The 14,933-nt window shown below is 41.8% G+C and overlaps 2 protein-coding genes across 5 annotated transcripts in view; one reads left to right on the forward strand and one right to left on the reverse strand.

Moving 5' to 3' along the window:
- osbpl8 (oxysterol binding protein-like 8) overlaps positions 1 to 4,200 on the reverse strand; it is an 85,857-nt gene extending 81,657 nt beyond the window's left edge. For 2 of the 4 annotated variants that reach the window (XM_049474121.1, XM_049474118.1), the window contains exon 1: positions 3,802 to 4,200. The gene's annotated coding sequence lies outside the window, so the exon portion shown is untranslated. The remainder of the gene's footprint in view (positions 1 to 3,801) is intronic. The other 2 variants (XM_049474119.1, XM_049474117.1) reach the window with 1 other exon arrangement.
- A 1,676-nt stretch (positions 4,201 to 5,876) lies between these two features.
- zdhhc17 (zinc finger DHHC-type palmitoyltransferase 17) overlaps positions 5,877 to 14,933 on the forward strand; it is a 29,726-nt gene continuing 20,669 nt past the window's right edge. Inside the window, exons 1-7 of the mRNA XM_022686338.2 lie at positions 5,877 to 5,974; positions 8,835 to 8,929; positions 9,140 to 9,262; positions 12,016 to 12,093; positions 12,269 to 12,413; positions 12,564 to 12,628; positions 12,721 to 12,883. Coding sequence (XP_022542059.2) covers positions 5,930 to 5,974; positions 8,835 to 8,929; positions 9,140 to 9,262; positions 12,016 to 12,093; positions 12,269 to 12,413; positions 12,564 to 12,628; positions 12,721 to 12,883 — 714 coding nt within the window. The 5' untranslated portion in view covers positions 5,877 to 5,929. The remainder of the gene's footprint in view (positions 5,975 to 8,834; positions 8,930 to 9,139; positions 9,263 to 12,015; positions 12,094 to 12,268; positions 12,414 to 12,563; positions 12,629 to 12,720; positions 12,884 to 14,933) is intronic.

A 14,933-nucleotide genomic window follows, 5' to 3' on the forward strand; every position in this document is an offset into this window, starting at 1 on the left:
TGCCCAAATCAATGCACCTGCCTAATTTTGTTTAAAGAATGATTGCACACTTTATGTAAATCCTATAAACTTATTAATCAGCTGATCAGGTGTGCTGGGACAGGAACATCACTGTCTGCAGAGCCATAGAGGTACTAGTTACCTGTAATTGCCCTGAAATGCAGTAAATACTATGTACTACCCACACACGAAGTGGTGCATCAGATGTGTATGAATCTGCATGCGTGTCTGTGTGTAGAAAGAATTTGAATGAGAGAGAGTGAGCGCGCGAGAGAGAGCACACCACAGGCCAGCGTGCAGCTGGAAATTTACTTTTTTCTGTTTACCTCGCACAGTGCACTCACTTTTCCCTCACTTATCGCACAGCAGTAATACTACATACACACACTATATACACTTTTCACACGCCAACAAAAGGTGACCTCAGCAACCAGGCCACACACACTCCACACACACACAATCCACATCCAATATGTTCCTAAAGAGTAAAAATGATTAGAAACAGAATAAATGAGGATTTACTACGGATTAAACCTGATCTGACTTACAGAAATCTGTCTGTCTGTCACAAACACACAGTGGACAGTGTAACAAACACACAGTGGACAGTGTAACAAACACACAGTGGACAGTGTAGCAAACACACAGTGGACAGTGTAGCAAACACACAGTGGACAGTGTAGCAAACACACAGTGGACAGTGTAACAACCACACAGTGGACAGTGTAGCAAACACACAGAGGACTGTGTAACAAACACCCAGTGGACAGTGTAACAAACGCACAGAGGACAGTGTAACAAACACACAGGGGACTGTGTAGCAAACACACAGAGGACTGTGTAACAAACACACAGTGGTCAGTGTAACAAACACACAGAGGACTGTGTAACAAACACCCAGTGGACAGTGTAACAAACACACAGTGAACAGTGTAACAAACGCACAGAGGACAGTGTAACAAACGCACAGGGGACTGTGTAGCAAACGCACAGAGGAATGTGTAACAAACACACAGTGGTCAGTGTAACAAACACACAGTGGACAGTGTAGCAAACACACAGAGGACTGTGTAACAAACACACAGTGGACAGTGTAACAAACACACAGTGGACAGTGTAACAACCACACAGTGGACAGTGTAGCAAACACACAGTGGACAGTGTAACAAACACACAGAGGACTGTGTAACAAACACACAGTGGACAGTGTAGCAAACACACAGTGGACAGTGTAGCAAACACACAGTGGACAGTGTAGCAAACACACAGTGGACAGTGTAACAAACGCACAGAGGACAGTGTAAGAAACACACAGAGGACTGTGTAACAAACACACAGTGGACAGTGTAGCAAACACACAGAGGACTGTGTAACAAACAAACAGTGGACTGTGTAACAAACAAACAGTGGACTGTGTAACAAACACACAGTGGACAGTGTAACAAACGCACAGAGGACTCTGTATTTAGAACACCCCATGCTGGTCAGATGATGCGGTGAAAATGGGGTATTTGAGAGGCAAATTTGAGCTCCAGGTTCACAATCTGTTCAAAACCTGTAAACAAACACACCCTGCAGACGAGCTTAAACCACCTGTGTGTGAGAGTTTGTTTGTATGTGTGAGTTTGTGAGGGTAAGACAATTTACAGTCATTAGGATGTAATAACTACATTAAAAGAGAAATCTACAGGGAAATGGACTTGGGGTTAAGTGAAACATGATAACAAGTATTAACTTTTCTCGAATCACGCACCAGATTTCCAAAATACAGCATTTTTTACTGGGGGGATGAAGTGTTGAGGAGGTGTACTGGGCAGTTGTACTGAAAGTGTGGGGGTGTACTGAGTAAAAGTGCACCAGGCGTGTACTCAAGAGACAAGGGTGTACTAAAGAGGGGGTGTTGAGGACGATGTGTACTGAGGGAGGGTGTACTGAGTAAAGATCTACTCAGAGGGGAGGGGGGTGTGCTGAAGAGGGGGTGATGAGGACAGGGTTTACTGAGGGGGTGTACTGAGAGGAGGTGTTCAGGGGAGTGAACTTGGGGGGGGGTGTACTGAGTGAAGTTGTACTAAGGGAGGTCTACTGATGGGGATGTACAGAGGAAGAGGTGCACTGAGAAGAATGGGACACAACTTTACACATCAGACACACAACACAACACACTACAGTCCTCACACTATAACCTTTACACAACTGTACTTACACTACAATATACACTTCAACATTTACTTAACAGTACTGACAATACAATAATAAAACACTACAACTCTAACACCACAGTATTCACACTACAGCACTAACACGCTGACATTAAAGGTCACCTTCCGCGAAAATCTGATTTTTCTTGTTTTTTGTGGAATACAGTAGGTCTCTCCGAGTTGAATGTGTACACCTGCACATTAAACTGTTTTGCAGCCCCCATTGTCTGCAGGAGCTAAGCAAAGAAATCCCCCCTCCCCCCCTCCGAAAAACGGGTGAATTTTGAATTATCTTTCTGCCTACGTAGGCAGAAACTCACAGACCAGCCCACCTTGGCTCGAGAAACTCCCAGAGGCGGAGCTGAAGCGACGCAACATCACCGCTCATCAGTTAGGAGGTGGGAGGCAGTGAGCGGCAGAGCGGTGGAGGGGCGTCGCAGTGCTCCTAGCCAATCAGAGGAGAGATATTTGCATGCTGTTTGCATGTATGAATATTCATGAGCAAAGCTGGAATCCGGTCATTTTGGACACACCCCTAAAACAGTCCATTAAAAAAGAGCTATACAGAGACACCTGAGCACTTATTTTTTACAAAAACGGCTCACATGTCATTCATTCATACTAGAGACCACAACTAGACATTTTAAAATGAAAGAAAAAACGACGGAAGGTGACCTTTAACAATACAATACTCACGCTACAGTATTCACACTACAATGCTAACACTACAGTACTCACACTAAAGTACTCACTTCAGTACTCACACTATAACATTAAGACTACAGTGCTCACACTACAACACTAACACTACAGTACACACACTACATCACTAACACTACAGTACACACACTACAGTACTCACACTACAACATTAACATTACAGGACTCAAACTGCAACTCTAACACTACATTAACTATAGTACTTACATTACAGTACTCACACTACAACACTAACACTACAGTACTCACACTACAACACTAACACTACAGTACTCACACTACAACACTAACACTACAGTACTCACACTACAAAACTAACACTACAGTACTCACACTACAACACTAACAATATAGTTCTCAAACTACAACATTAACTCTACAGTACACACACTACACCACTAACACTACAACACTAACACTACAACACTAACACTACGACACTAACACTACAATACTCAAACTACAGTACTCACGCTACATTAACATTACAGTATTCGCACTGCAACACTAACACTACAGTAACAATAGTACTTACATTACAGTACTCACACTACAACTTTCACTCTACAGTACTCACACTACAACATTAACACTACAGTAACTATGGTACTTACACCACAGTACTCACACTACAACACTAACACTATAGTACTCACACTACAACATTAACACTACAGTACTCACACTACAACATTAACTTTACAGTACTCACACTACAACATTAACACTACAGTAACTATAGTACTTACATTATAACACTAACACTACAGTACTCACACTACAGTACTCACAGCAGTAGGTGAGGTGTAAGGTAGTGCTTTTGCTGTAAATCTGGTTTATTAGTGAATCAGATTGAAAATCGGGAGTCTGTTTGAACACGAACCTGGTGATCTGAGGGGTGATCAGCAGAAAGTCCTCTGGGGGTAAGAGTGAATGTATATTTGCTGTGGGAGGAACCGCACTGAGCAGATGATGATGATGGTGAAAATGATGGTGATGTTGATGGTCGCTGTAAATGAAGCTGAAATTAGAACTCGAGCTGCTTCCTGTGTTCCGCTGACTGCGATTCTGTTTTAATTTAAATCGAAATAAAAGCAGAACATCTTCTTCTTTAAAATCCGGATTCGGTTTAATCCGCTGCTCGCGCCGCTCCTGCGCTCAGACACGCGCCAGCACGTTCTGATCACAACTGATCAATATTATTCATCTCTGATCAACATCCGCGAGCTCCTGCTCACAGCGGAATGAAAACAGACGCGCTTCACTGCAACTGCCCAAGATGGCAGCATTCCACTTTTCATAATAAAAGTCCCTCCCAATAAAAATACATCCTTAATGTGATGGGTTCACCCAGATTCATTTACTAAAAATTCATTTATTATTATTATAAACCTTTAATAAAACTATGTATCTAAATAATCCCAGTATATTTAGGGGATAAATGTGTGATAGGATGGATATGGAGCGCTGAATGTGAGGAAAGGATTATATATATATATATATATATATATATATATATATATATATGGACAACATTTCTCCTGGCATATTCTCATCCACCAGCCTTACACACTGCTTTTTGATAACTTTATGCCACTCCTGGTGAAAACATTAAAGCAGTTCAGCTTGGTTTTATGGCTTGTGATCATTCATCTTCCACTTGATTATATTCCAGAGGTTTTCATTACGTAAAAATAAGAAACTAATTTTTAAATGGTCTTATTTTTTTCCAGAGCTATATACTGTACATAAACACATCTGTAGTGTAAAACCCTCATTTAATGTATATCAAATAAAACCTCATTTATTTATATAGTGCTTTTTACAACTGATGTCGCAAAGCAGCTTTTAAAAAAATGTGATCGCAGGACAGACAATTAGGCAAAACATTGAACAAACACTCCTGTACTGTATACAATCACTATACTGTGCCTATACACTAAGCCTATACTGTATAAACACTTATGTACTGTAAATAGTCCTCTACGTAATCACTCCTGAACTGTATAGAACCAGTCCTGTACTTTAAATAAACACTTGTGCTGAACACTCGCGAACTATGGACACTCCTGTACTGTTTAAACACTTATACACTGTATATAAACACTCATGTACTTTTTAAACCCTTATGCACTGTATCTGAACACTCATGTACTTTTTAAACACTTATGTACTGTATATTAAAACTCTTGTACTGGATTCAAATGTGCCTGTACTGTATAAAACATTTCTGTACTCTACATAAATATACCTGTACGGTATAAACACTCCTGTTTTGTATATAAACATTATACTGTATAAACACTCCTGTAATGTATATGAATACTCTAGTATTGTACATAAACATGTCTGTACTGTATATAAACACTTATGCACTCCTGTACTGTACATAAACACGGCTGTACTGTATACAAACACTGCTGTGCTGTATAAAAACACTACTGTACTGTATATAAACACTCCTATAATGTATATTAACGCTGATGTATTGTATATAAACACTCCTGTACTGTATATGAATACTCCTATAATGTATATAAACACTCCTGTACTGTATATAAACAGTGCTGTACTGTATATGAATACTCCTATAATGTATATAAACACTCCTGTACTGTATATAAATAGTGCTGTACTGTATATATATATATATATATATATATATATATATATATATATATATATATATATACTCCTATACTGTATATAAACAGTGCTGTACTGTATATAAACACTCCTGTACTGTATATAAATACTCCTATACTGCATATAAACACTGATGTACTGTACTTAAATACTCCTATACTATATATAAAGACTTAAATACTGTAGCGCTATAACACTCACGTTCTGTAAATATGTTGTACTTAATTTACCCCTGCATGTGATCATGTATCAGTTTTCGATCGTCAATACCCTCATGATGTAATATGTCAGTGACGTAATCCGCTCGCTTTGCGGCCCTCGAGCCCTCCTGTTTCCCATGATGCTCCGCGAGGCCAAACAGTAAGATGGCAGCGGCGGCGGAGCTGGAGAGGGAGGCTCTGCGCGCGGAGGTAAGGAGTGCGCGACGCGGCTTTGCACATACACCTACGCTTACCTGTGCGCGCAGGGACGGAGGGTCTGGGGTGGGTAGAGGCACGCGCACAACCGGGGCAACAGCGCGAGGCTGTGGGTACATATACTGCGGCTAACGGCTAACGGGGCTGAGGGCCAGGGGAATGAATGCTAACCTGCTAATGCTAGCTAACTTGTTTGTGTAAGGGTCTCGCATCGCCACTTTAATCAATTAAACATCAAATTAATGAATTAAATATTGAGTCGCATGGGCTGTTGATTATCTGATAAAAAGTTTGTGTGTCTCTGTATCTGTGTATGCGTGTGTGTGAGGCAGAGAGAGAGACAGCTGCAGTGATGGAGAGAGAGGGCAGTCAGGTTACTGTTAGCCAAGCTAACCCTTATAAACAACAGCGTTAGCTTAGCACAGTGCTAACATCAGACTAATAGTAGTGCTTTTTTAACAGGGTCAGCGTGAGCCTAGCAATGTTAATAACATCCTGTAACAATATGCTCATAATCTGGTTCAGCGTCAGCCTAGCAGTATTAATAACAGCCTGTAATAATGGGCTTATTAACAATGTTAGCTTAACAGTGTTAATAACAGTCTGCAATAATGTGCTTTTTAACAGTCAATGTTGCCCTAAGAGTGTTAATAACAGCTTGTAATAATGTGCTTATTAACAAAGTTTCAGCCTAACAGTGGTAATAACCTGTAATAATGTGCTTATTAACAGTGTCAGCCTAGCAATGTTAAAAACAGCCTGTAATAATATGCTTATTAACAGAGTGTCAGTCTAGCAGTGTTAAAAACAGCCTGTAATAATGTGCTTATTCACAGAATCAGTGTTCGATTAGTAGTGTTAATAACAGCCTGTAATAATGTGCTTATTAACAGAATCAGTGTTTGATTAGCAGTGTTAATAACAGCCTTTAATAATGTGCTAATTAACAGATTCAGTATTAGCCTAGCTTTGTTTGTTAATTGGTTAGAGGGGTAGGAGGGTGGTTTAATCGGTTAGAGGGGTAAGAGGGTAGATTAATGGGTTCGGGTGGTTAGGGGGTATGAGAGTGATGTAAAGGGTTAGAGCAGTAAGAGGGTGGTTTAATTGGTTAGAGTGGTAAGAGGGTGGTTTAATGGGTTAGGGTGGTTAGAGAGTATGTGAGTGGCTTAATTGGTTAGAGGGGTAAGAGGGTGGTTTATTGGGTTAGGGCGTATGAGAGTGGTGTAAGGGGTTAGAGGGGTAGGAGGGTGGTTTAATGGGTTAGACGGGTAACAGGGTGGTTTAACAGATTAGTGTGGTTAGGGGGTATGAGAGTGGTGTAAGGGGTTAGAGGGGTAGGAGGGTGGTTTAATCAGTTAGAGGAGTAAGAGGGTGGTTTAATAGATTAGGGTAGTAAGGGTGGTTAGAGGGATAGGAGGGTGGTTTAATTGGTTAGAGGGTCAAGAGGGTGGTTAGGAGGTATGAGAGTGGTAAAAGGGGTTAGAGGGGTAGGAGGGTGGTTTAATCAGTTAGAGGGGTAAGAGGGTGGTTTAATAGATTAGGGTAGTAAGGGTGGTTAGGGGTATGAGTGGCTTAATTGGTTAGAGGGGTAAGAGGGTGGTTTAATGGGTTAGGGTGGTTAGGGGGTATGAGAGTGGTGTAAGGGGTTAGAGGGGTAGGGGGGTGGTTTAATTGGTTAGAGAGTAATGTAAGGGGTTAGAGGGGTAAGAGGATGGTTTAATAGATTAGGGTAGTAAGGGTGGTTGGGGGGTATGAGAGTGATGTAAGGGGTTAGAGGGGTAGGAGGGTGGTTTAATGGGTTAGAGGGGTAGGAGGGTGGTTTAAAGGGTTAGATGGGTAAGAGAGTGGTTTATTAGATTAAGGTAGTAAGGGTGGTTAGCGGGTATGAGAGTGATGTAAGGGGTTAGAGGGGTAAGAGGGTGGTTTAATGGGTTAGAGGGGTAAGAGGTTGGTTTAATGGGTTAGGGTGGTGTGGGGGTATGAGAGTGATGTAAGGGCTTAGAGGGGTAGGAGGGTGGTTTAATGGGTTAGAGGGGTAAGAGGGTGGTTTAATGGGTTAGAGGGGTAAGAGGGTGGTTTAATGGGTTAGGGTGGTGTGGGGGTATGAGAGTGATGTAAGGGCTTAGAGGGGTAGGAGGGTGGTTTAATGGGTTAGAGGGGTAAGAGGGTGGTTTAATGGGTTAGGGTGGTTAGGGGGCATGAGAGTGATGTAAGGGCTTAGAAGGGTTGGAGGGTGGTTTTATGGGTTAGAGGGGTAAGAGGGTGGTTTAATGGGTTTAGGGGGTAAGAGGGTAGATTAATGGGTTAGGGTGGTGTGGGGGTATGAGAATGATGTAAGGGCTTAGAGGGGTAGGAGGGTGGTTTAATGGGTTAGGGTGGTTAGGGGGCATGAGAGTGATGTAAGGGCTTAGAGGGGTTGGAGGGTGGTTTTATGGGTTAAAGGGGGAGGAGGGTGGTTTAATGGGTTTAGGGGGGTAAGAGGGTAGATTAATGGGTTAGGGTGGTGTGGGGGTATGAGAGTGATGTAAGGGCTTAGAGGGGTAGGAGGGTGGTTTAATGGGTTAGAGGGGTAAGAGGGTGGTTTAATGGGTTAGGGTGGTGTGGGGGTATGAGAGTGATGTAAGGGCTTAGAGGGGTAGGAGGGTGGTTTAATGGGTTAGAGGGGTAGGAGGGTGGTTTAATGGGTTAGAGGGGTAAGAGGGTAGATTAATGGGTTAGGGTGGTGAGGGGGTATGAGAGTGATGTAAGGGATTAGAGCAGTTGGAGGGTGGTTTCATTGGTTAGAGGTTCTGGGTTTATTTTTTGCTATAGACTGCACACTTTATAAAACCCCTCCATCTTTCTCTCTCTGTAGGAGTTAAAGGGGTGTGGTCAGAGTTACAGTGAGGGTGTTGGCCGGAAGAGTCATGTGGATGATTACAGCACCTGGGACATCGTTAAAGCCACTCAGTGAGTACATACACTTACAAACAAACACAGAAATACTCACTCACAAATGCACTCGCTCATTTAGTCTCTCTCTCTCTCTCTCTCTCTCTCTCTCTCTCACACTCACACACACACTTAAAATCCTTTTAAAACTGTTAAATTAAATTAGTTGCTTGGTTAAGTAATGGTAGATTAATCAGGATTTGTTTTAATGTGTGTGTGTGTGTGCAGGTATGGGATATTCGAGCGCTGTCGGGAGCTGGTAGAGGCAGGGTATGATGTCCGTCAGCCGGATAAAGAGAATGTCACTCTGCTGCACTGGGCTGCCATCAACAACCGCATTGACCTGGTCAAGTCAGTTCACAGTCTACCCTCCTCTTCCTCACTAATTTAGTTCAGAGAAGGAAGTCTCATTTCTCTTATCCTCCACTGGTCATATCTCAACTCTACTGACCTCCACTGGTCGTACCTCAGCTCTACTGTTCCTCACTGCTCATTTCTCAGCTCTACTGTCCTCCACATACCTCAGCTCTGCTGTCTCTCACTGCTCATACCTTGAGCCCTATTGTACACCCGCATGTGTCCTTAAAATAGCGTGGTCTGGAAATTACGTGTGTTCAGGTAAATTCCTGCTGTGTTTCTATCTTGGCGGCGGAAAAAAGCATTGCACAATAGATCTCCTGAAAGTATGTCTAAATTCAACAGTCAGTTGCGGGCACCCAGAGCTGAATCACGATTGCCCTGGGCTCCAAAATACCCCATACCATCACTTCCTTACCACAGAAAAATACACCTCACCGACCAACTGGCATCTGGTGCTGCCCCTCAATCATATAAAACTTTAAACATTTGAAATACACATAAATATAAAGCTATATGTTAGCATTAGTTTGTTATCACCAGGGCAAATTTATTAAAATACTAATATATTAATTCATTAATTAAAATCTCGTCCAGCGCTCTAAAATGTCGCAGGCACACAAAGCGGAGCTTGGCACAGCGTGCCGCATAACCTCTGTCTTTAAACGTTTTAATAAAGGTTGGACAAGTGTAGCACAATCCACGATATAAACTCACTATAAAAAAACAAAATTTACTGATAATTAGTCAAGAGAAATCGGGCAAAACGTGCTGCGCCTCTCTCTTTCTCTCTCTATTTCTCTCGCTCTCTCTCTCTTTCGCAGCTCGGAGCTGAATTTAGCGTGAGGCTACAAATAATATAAAACTCAGTTCAGTTAAATAAAAATAAGATGAGTAAGGGCCTGTAAAGTTAATCAAATATTGCTAAATATAAAGGATAGATTGATGTTTTGGTGAGCTGTTTCAGTGATTAGAAACTGAAACTAACTGAAACTTAAACTTTTATTATTCTGCGCAGAACGCCTGTGATTGTTGTAAATGAGTTTTTATTTTATATATATATATTTTTATTGTTCATTTTAAATATTTTTTTATTTTATTGATCAAATATATATAATATATATATTTCCATGATTCCATGATTCCCATGTTCATAGTTAATTGATATAAATTTTATAATTTCTTATTCTTTTCTTTTTGCTTTACCTCTTCATAAGATATAAATTCTTTATTTTTATGTATACATTTTTATGATCTTTTTAAAATGTCCTATTTTTCCTTTTTTTCCTATATATTTTATTTGTCTATAGTGAATGTCATTTCTGTTATTCATGCGTTTCATGTTGTTTCTAATTTTTAAAAAATAATTTTTATCCCTTTTAAACTGTAAATGCTCAGCAGCATTAACGAGGGTCCTCCTCTAGTGTAAATATTGGTTGATTGCTTGATTAATATTCAGTGTTGCAAACCCAGTTTTTACATAAACGATAAACAGAATACAGAATAAAATAACATTGCTCTTTCGTCATATGAGCTGCTGGTGTATCTTCACAGTGTGACCTGCAGTCAGTTTATGCGCTCTTAAAATAGGAATGCACAGAAGTCAGAGCACTCCTGCATCTTAAAGGAAATGAGTACAGACACACTGATTGGCTTATTTCACATTACGCCCAAAACACACCCATGAATAATTAAGGGAATTAAAACTCGCCCCTTGTGCCGTTGGAGCTGTGCAATGCGTATTTTCCACGCCCTCTTGATACCAAAGATACAGGACACACCCATAAATCCAGCTGCGCACCCCTTTTAGGTCTACTGTCCTCCACTGCTCATTTCTCAGCTCTACTGTCCTCCACTGCTCATCTCTCGATCTACTGTCCTCCACTGCTCATCTCTCAGCTCTACTGTCCTCCACTGCTCATCTCTCGCTCTACTGTCCTCCACTGCTCATCTCTCGCTTTGCTTTCCTCCACTGCTCATCTCTCGCTTTGCTTTCCTCCACTGCTCATCTCTCGCTCTGCTTTCCTCCACTGCTCATCTCTCAGTTCTACTGTCCTCCACGGCTCAGACCACAGTTCTGCTGTCCTTTGTGTGGACATACTTTGGCTCTACTGCCCTCACTGATCATTTCTCGGCTATAATGTCTCTCACTTCTCATACCTCAGCTCTGTCTCTCACTGGTTATACCTTGGCTCTACTGACCTCCACTGCTCATCTCTCAGCTTTCATGTCCTTCACAGCTCATACCGCAACTGTCCTGTTCTAAACTGCTCATACCGCGACTGTCCTGTCCTCCACTGCTCATACCTCAACTGTACTGTCCTCCACTGCTCATACCTCAGCTCCAGTGTCTCGCACTGCTCATCTTTCTGCTTTTCTGTCCTCCACTGCTCCTATCTTGGCTCTACTGTCTCTCAATGCTCATACCTCAGCTCCAATGTCTCTCATTGCTCATCTCTCACTCTACTGTCCTCCACTGATCATCTCTCAGCTCTTTTATCCTCCACTGCTCCACTCTCGGCTCTCCTGTCCTTCACTGCTTATTTCTCAGCTCTACTGCCCCCCCATTGTTCATCTCTTGGCTCTTTTGTCCCCCACCGCTCATCTTTTGGCTCTGCTCTCCCGAAATAAACCTGAATGTTAAGTTTTAGGTCGTATGTTCTTTTGTAGTAACTGGATTAAATTAGCTTCATTTACAGAACTGAATTTGAACAAAATGAGATATGTCCTATTGTGTGTGTGTACAGATATTACATTTCTAAAGGGGCGGTGGTGGATCAGCTCGGAGGAGACCTTAACTCCACGCCACTGCACTGGGCAACAAGGTCAGAGTGTGTTTGTGTGTCCGTGTCTGGGCGTGTGATTGCATGTGTGAGTCTGTGTGTCTGTCTGTCTGGGTGTGTGATTGTCAGTGTGTGTATGTGGGGGGTGGGGGGGTTCACACTAAAACTTCAAATCAGCGTTTTTTTTTTTATCTTTTAATTGTGTTTGTGTGTTCAGGCAGGGTCATCTCTCCATGGTGGTGCAGCTGATGAAGTATGGTGCTGATCCGTCTCTGATTGATGGAGAGGGGTGTAGCTGTGTTCACCTGGCTGCTCAGTTCGGACACACCTCCATCGTAGCTTACCTCATAGCTAAAGGACAGGTACACACACACACAAACTCACACACACACACCCCTCACACACCCAGTTCTGCACACAACTTCACAAGCAGTTTCAGATTCATTACCTCATAACTAAAGGACAGAAACACACACTACTTTGTAAGATGTTGAGATGTGTGTGTTCCACAGGATGTTGATATGATGGATCAGAATGGGATGACCCCTCTGATGTGGGCGGCGTATCGGACACACAGGTGTGTTACTGTCCAGATAATCTCCTGTTTGTTTGTTAATGTATTGTTGTATATCGAGTATTGAGTGTGTGTGTGTGTGTGTGTCTCCACAGTGTGGACCCAACAAGGTTATTGTTGACGTTTAACGTGTCGGTGAATTTGGGTGATAAATATCATAAGAACACAGCGCTGCATTGGGCCGTTTTGGCAGGAAATACCACAGTGATTAGCCTGCTGCTGGAGTCTAACGCTAACGTCGACGCTCAGAACATAAAGGTCAGTTCCACTCATTGACCTGCTCGCCCACTGTAAGACTGCTGTTCTAATTCACCATAACTGTACTGACTTGTTACACCTGTACTGGTCCATTTGATCTTCTTATTTTCTTATCTTTTACCATTAACCTGCAGTAGGAATTTCTATGCACTTTTTGATTTGATTTGATTCTGATTCAGAGGGCTCTGATGTGTCAATCAATAAAAAAAAAATTAATCAGATTAATCCTAACAATGTAACATTCAATTATATTTATGTTAGTGGTGTCAAATAAAAAACTAGTTTACAGTGCCTCTGGAAAGTATTCACAGCGCTTCACTTTTTCCACATTTTGTTACGTTACAGCCTTATTTCAAATTTTATTAAATGAATCTCTTTCCTCAAAATTCTACACAAAATACCCCATTATGACCATGTGAAAAGTTTTCTTTAGAGTTTTGAAAATGTATTAAAATAAAAAACAAAAATCATATTTACATAAGTATTCACAGCCTTTGTTTAATACCTTGCAGAACCACCTTTGACAGCAACTACAGCCTCAAGTCTTTTTGAATATAATACCACAAGCTTGGCACACCTCTCTTTAGGCAGTTTTGCCCATTCTTCTTTGCAGTACCTCTGAAGCTCCATCAGGTTGGATGGGAGACGTCTGTGCACAGCCATTTTCAGATCTCTCCAGAGATGTTCAATCAGATTCAAGTCTGGGCTCTGGCTGGGCCACTTCAGGACATTCACAGAGCGGTCCTGAAGCCACTCCTTTGAGATCTTGGCTGTGTGCTTCGTATCACTGTTCTGCTGAAAAAAGAACCTTCGCCCCAGTCTGAGGTCAAGAGCGCTCTGGAGCAGGTTTTCATCCAGGATGTCTCTGTACATTGCTGCATTCATCTTTACCTCTATCCTGACTAGTCTGCCAGTTCCTGCTGCTGAAAAACATCCTCATAGCATGATGCTGTCACCACCATGCTTAACTGTAGGGATGGTATTGGCCTCATGATGAGCAGTGCCTGGTTTCCTCCAAACATGACGCCTGGCATTCACACCAAAGAGTTCAATCTTTGTCTCATCAGACCGGTGTCACGGCCTCAACCGGGGAATTTTGTTTCTACATTTTCAGAACTCTCAAGAAAACTTTTTTCACATGGTCATAATGGGGTATTTTGTGTAGAATTCTGAGGAAAGAGATTAATATAACACAATTTGGAATAAGGCTGTAACGTAACAAAATGTGGAAAAAGTGAAGCGCCGTGTGTACTTTCCGGATGGACTGTATAATTGTATGTTAGAGGGGAGATAAAGCCAATGTGAGGCGCTGGAATAAAGAATGCATGATAAAGTGCATTCTGGCCAGGTTGACCAGCAGCGGGGCGACGGGGCAGTTTGCAGTGGAGGTTGGTGTCAAACGGTGACGTAATTAATTTGCATAAAAAAACGAAACAATGCATTACTGATTTCAAATAAAATAGGGCTGTCAACGTTAGTGGTAACGCGTGCTGTTAGTTTGTAATCAGTAACGCGTTACTATTTTTTTAACACAAGTCAATTAAGGCACCAAGTTTAACCCCCTACTTCTGCCGTAATCTACCCCACCCCCGCCCAACGTACTGATCAATTTCCTGGACGAATGATTGAGCGGCGCACTCTTACAGTGTCCAGCAGTAACACTCCGGTTAGCTCCGACCTGGTCAGAGAGTTCTCTCTCGCTCTCTCTCTCGCTCTCTCTCTCTGACTCTCTCTCTCTGACTCTCATACACTGGGTTCATGTGCGCGTGCACACACACACTGCACTGTTCCTCATCTCTGATATTTTTGACTCATCAAATTAAGTTTAGAAATCCTCACAAACAATTTTACAGTCCAATGCACCATGCGTTCTTTATTCCAGCATCCTATGTTGATTTTATCTCCCCTCAAACAAGTACAAGTATATACTAGTATTTTAATTGACATGACTAATATACGTATAATTGCATTTTACATTTCTTACATTCATTCTTTTATTTACATGTAAATATTTACTATAATCTTTTAGTTTAGTGCTGATCTTTTAGGT

The sequence above is a fragment of the Astyanax mexicanus genome, chromosome 2 (assembly GCF_023375975.1).
Source record: "Astyanax mexicanus isolate ESR-SI-001 chromosome 2, AstMex3_surface, whole genome shotgun sequence".
NCBI classification, from domain to species: Eukaryota; Metazoa; Chordata; class Actinopteri; order Characiformes; family Acestrorhamphidae; genus Astyanax; species Astyanax mexicanus.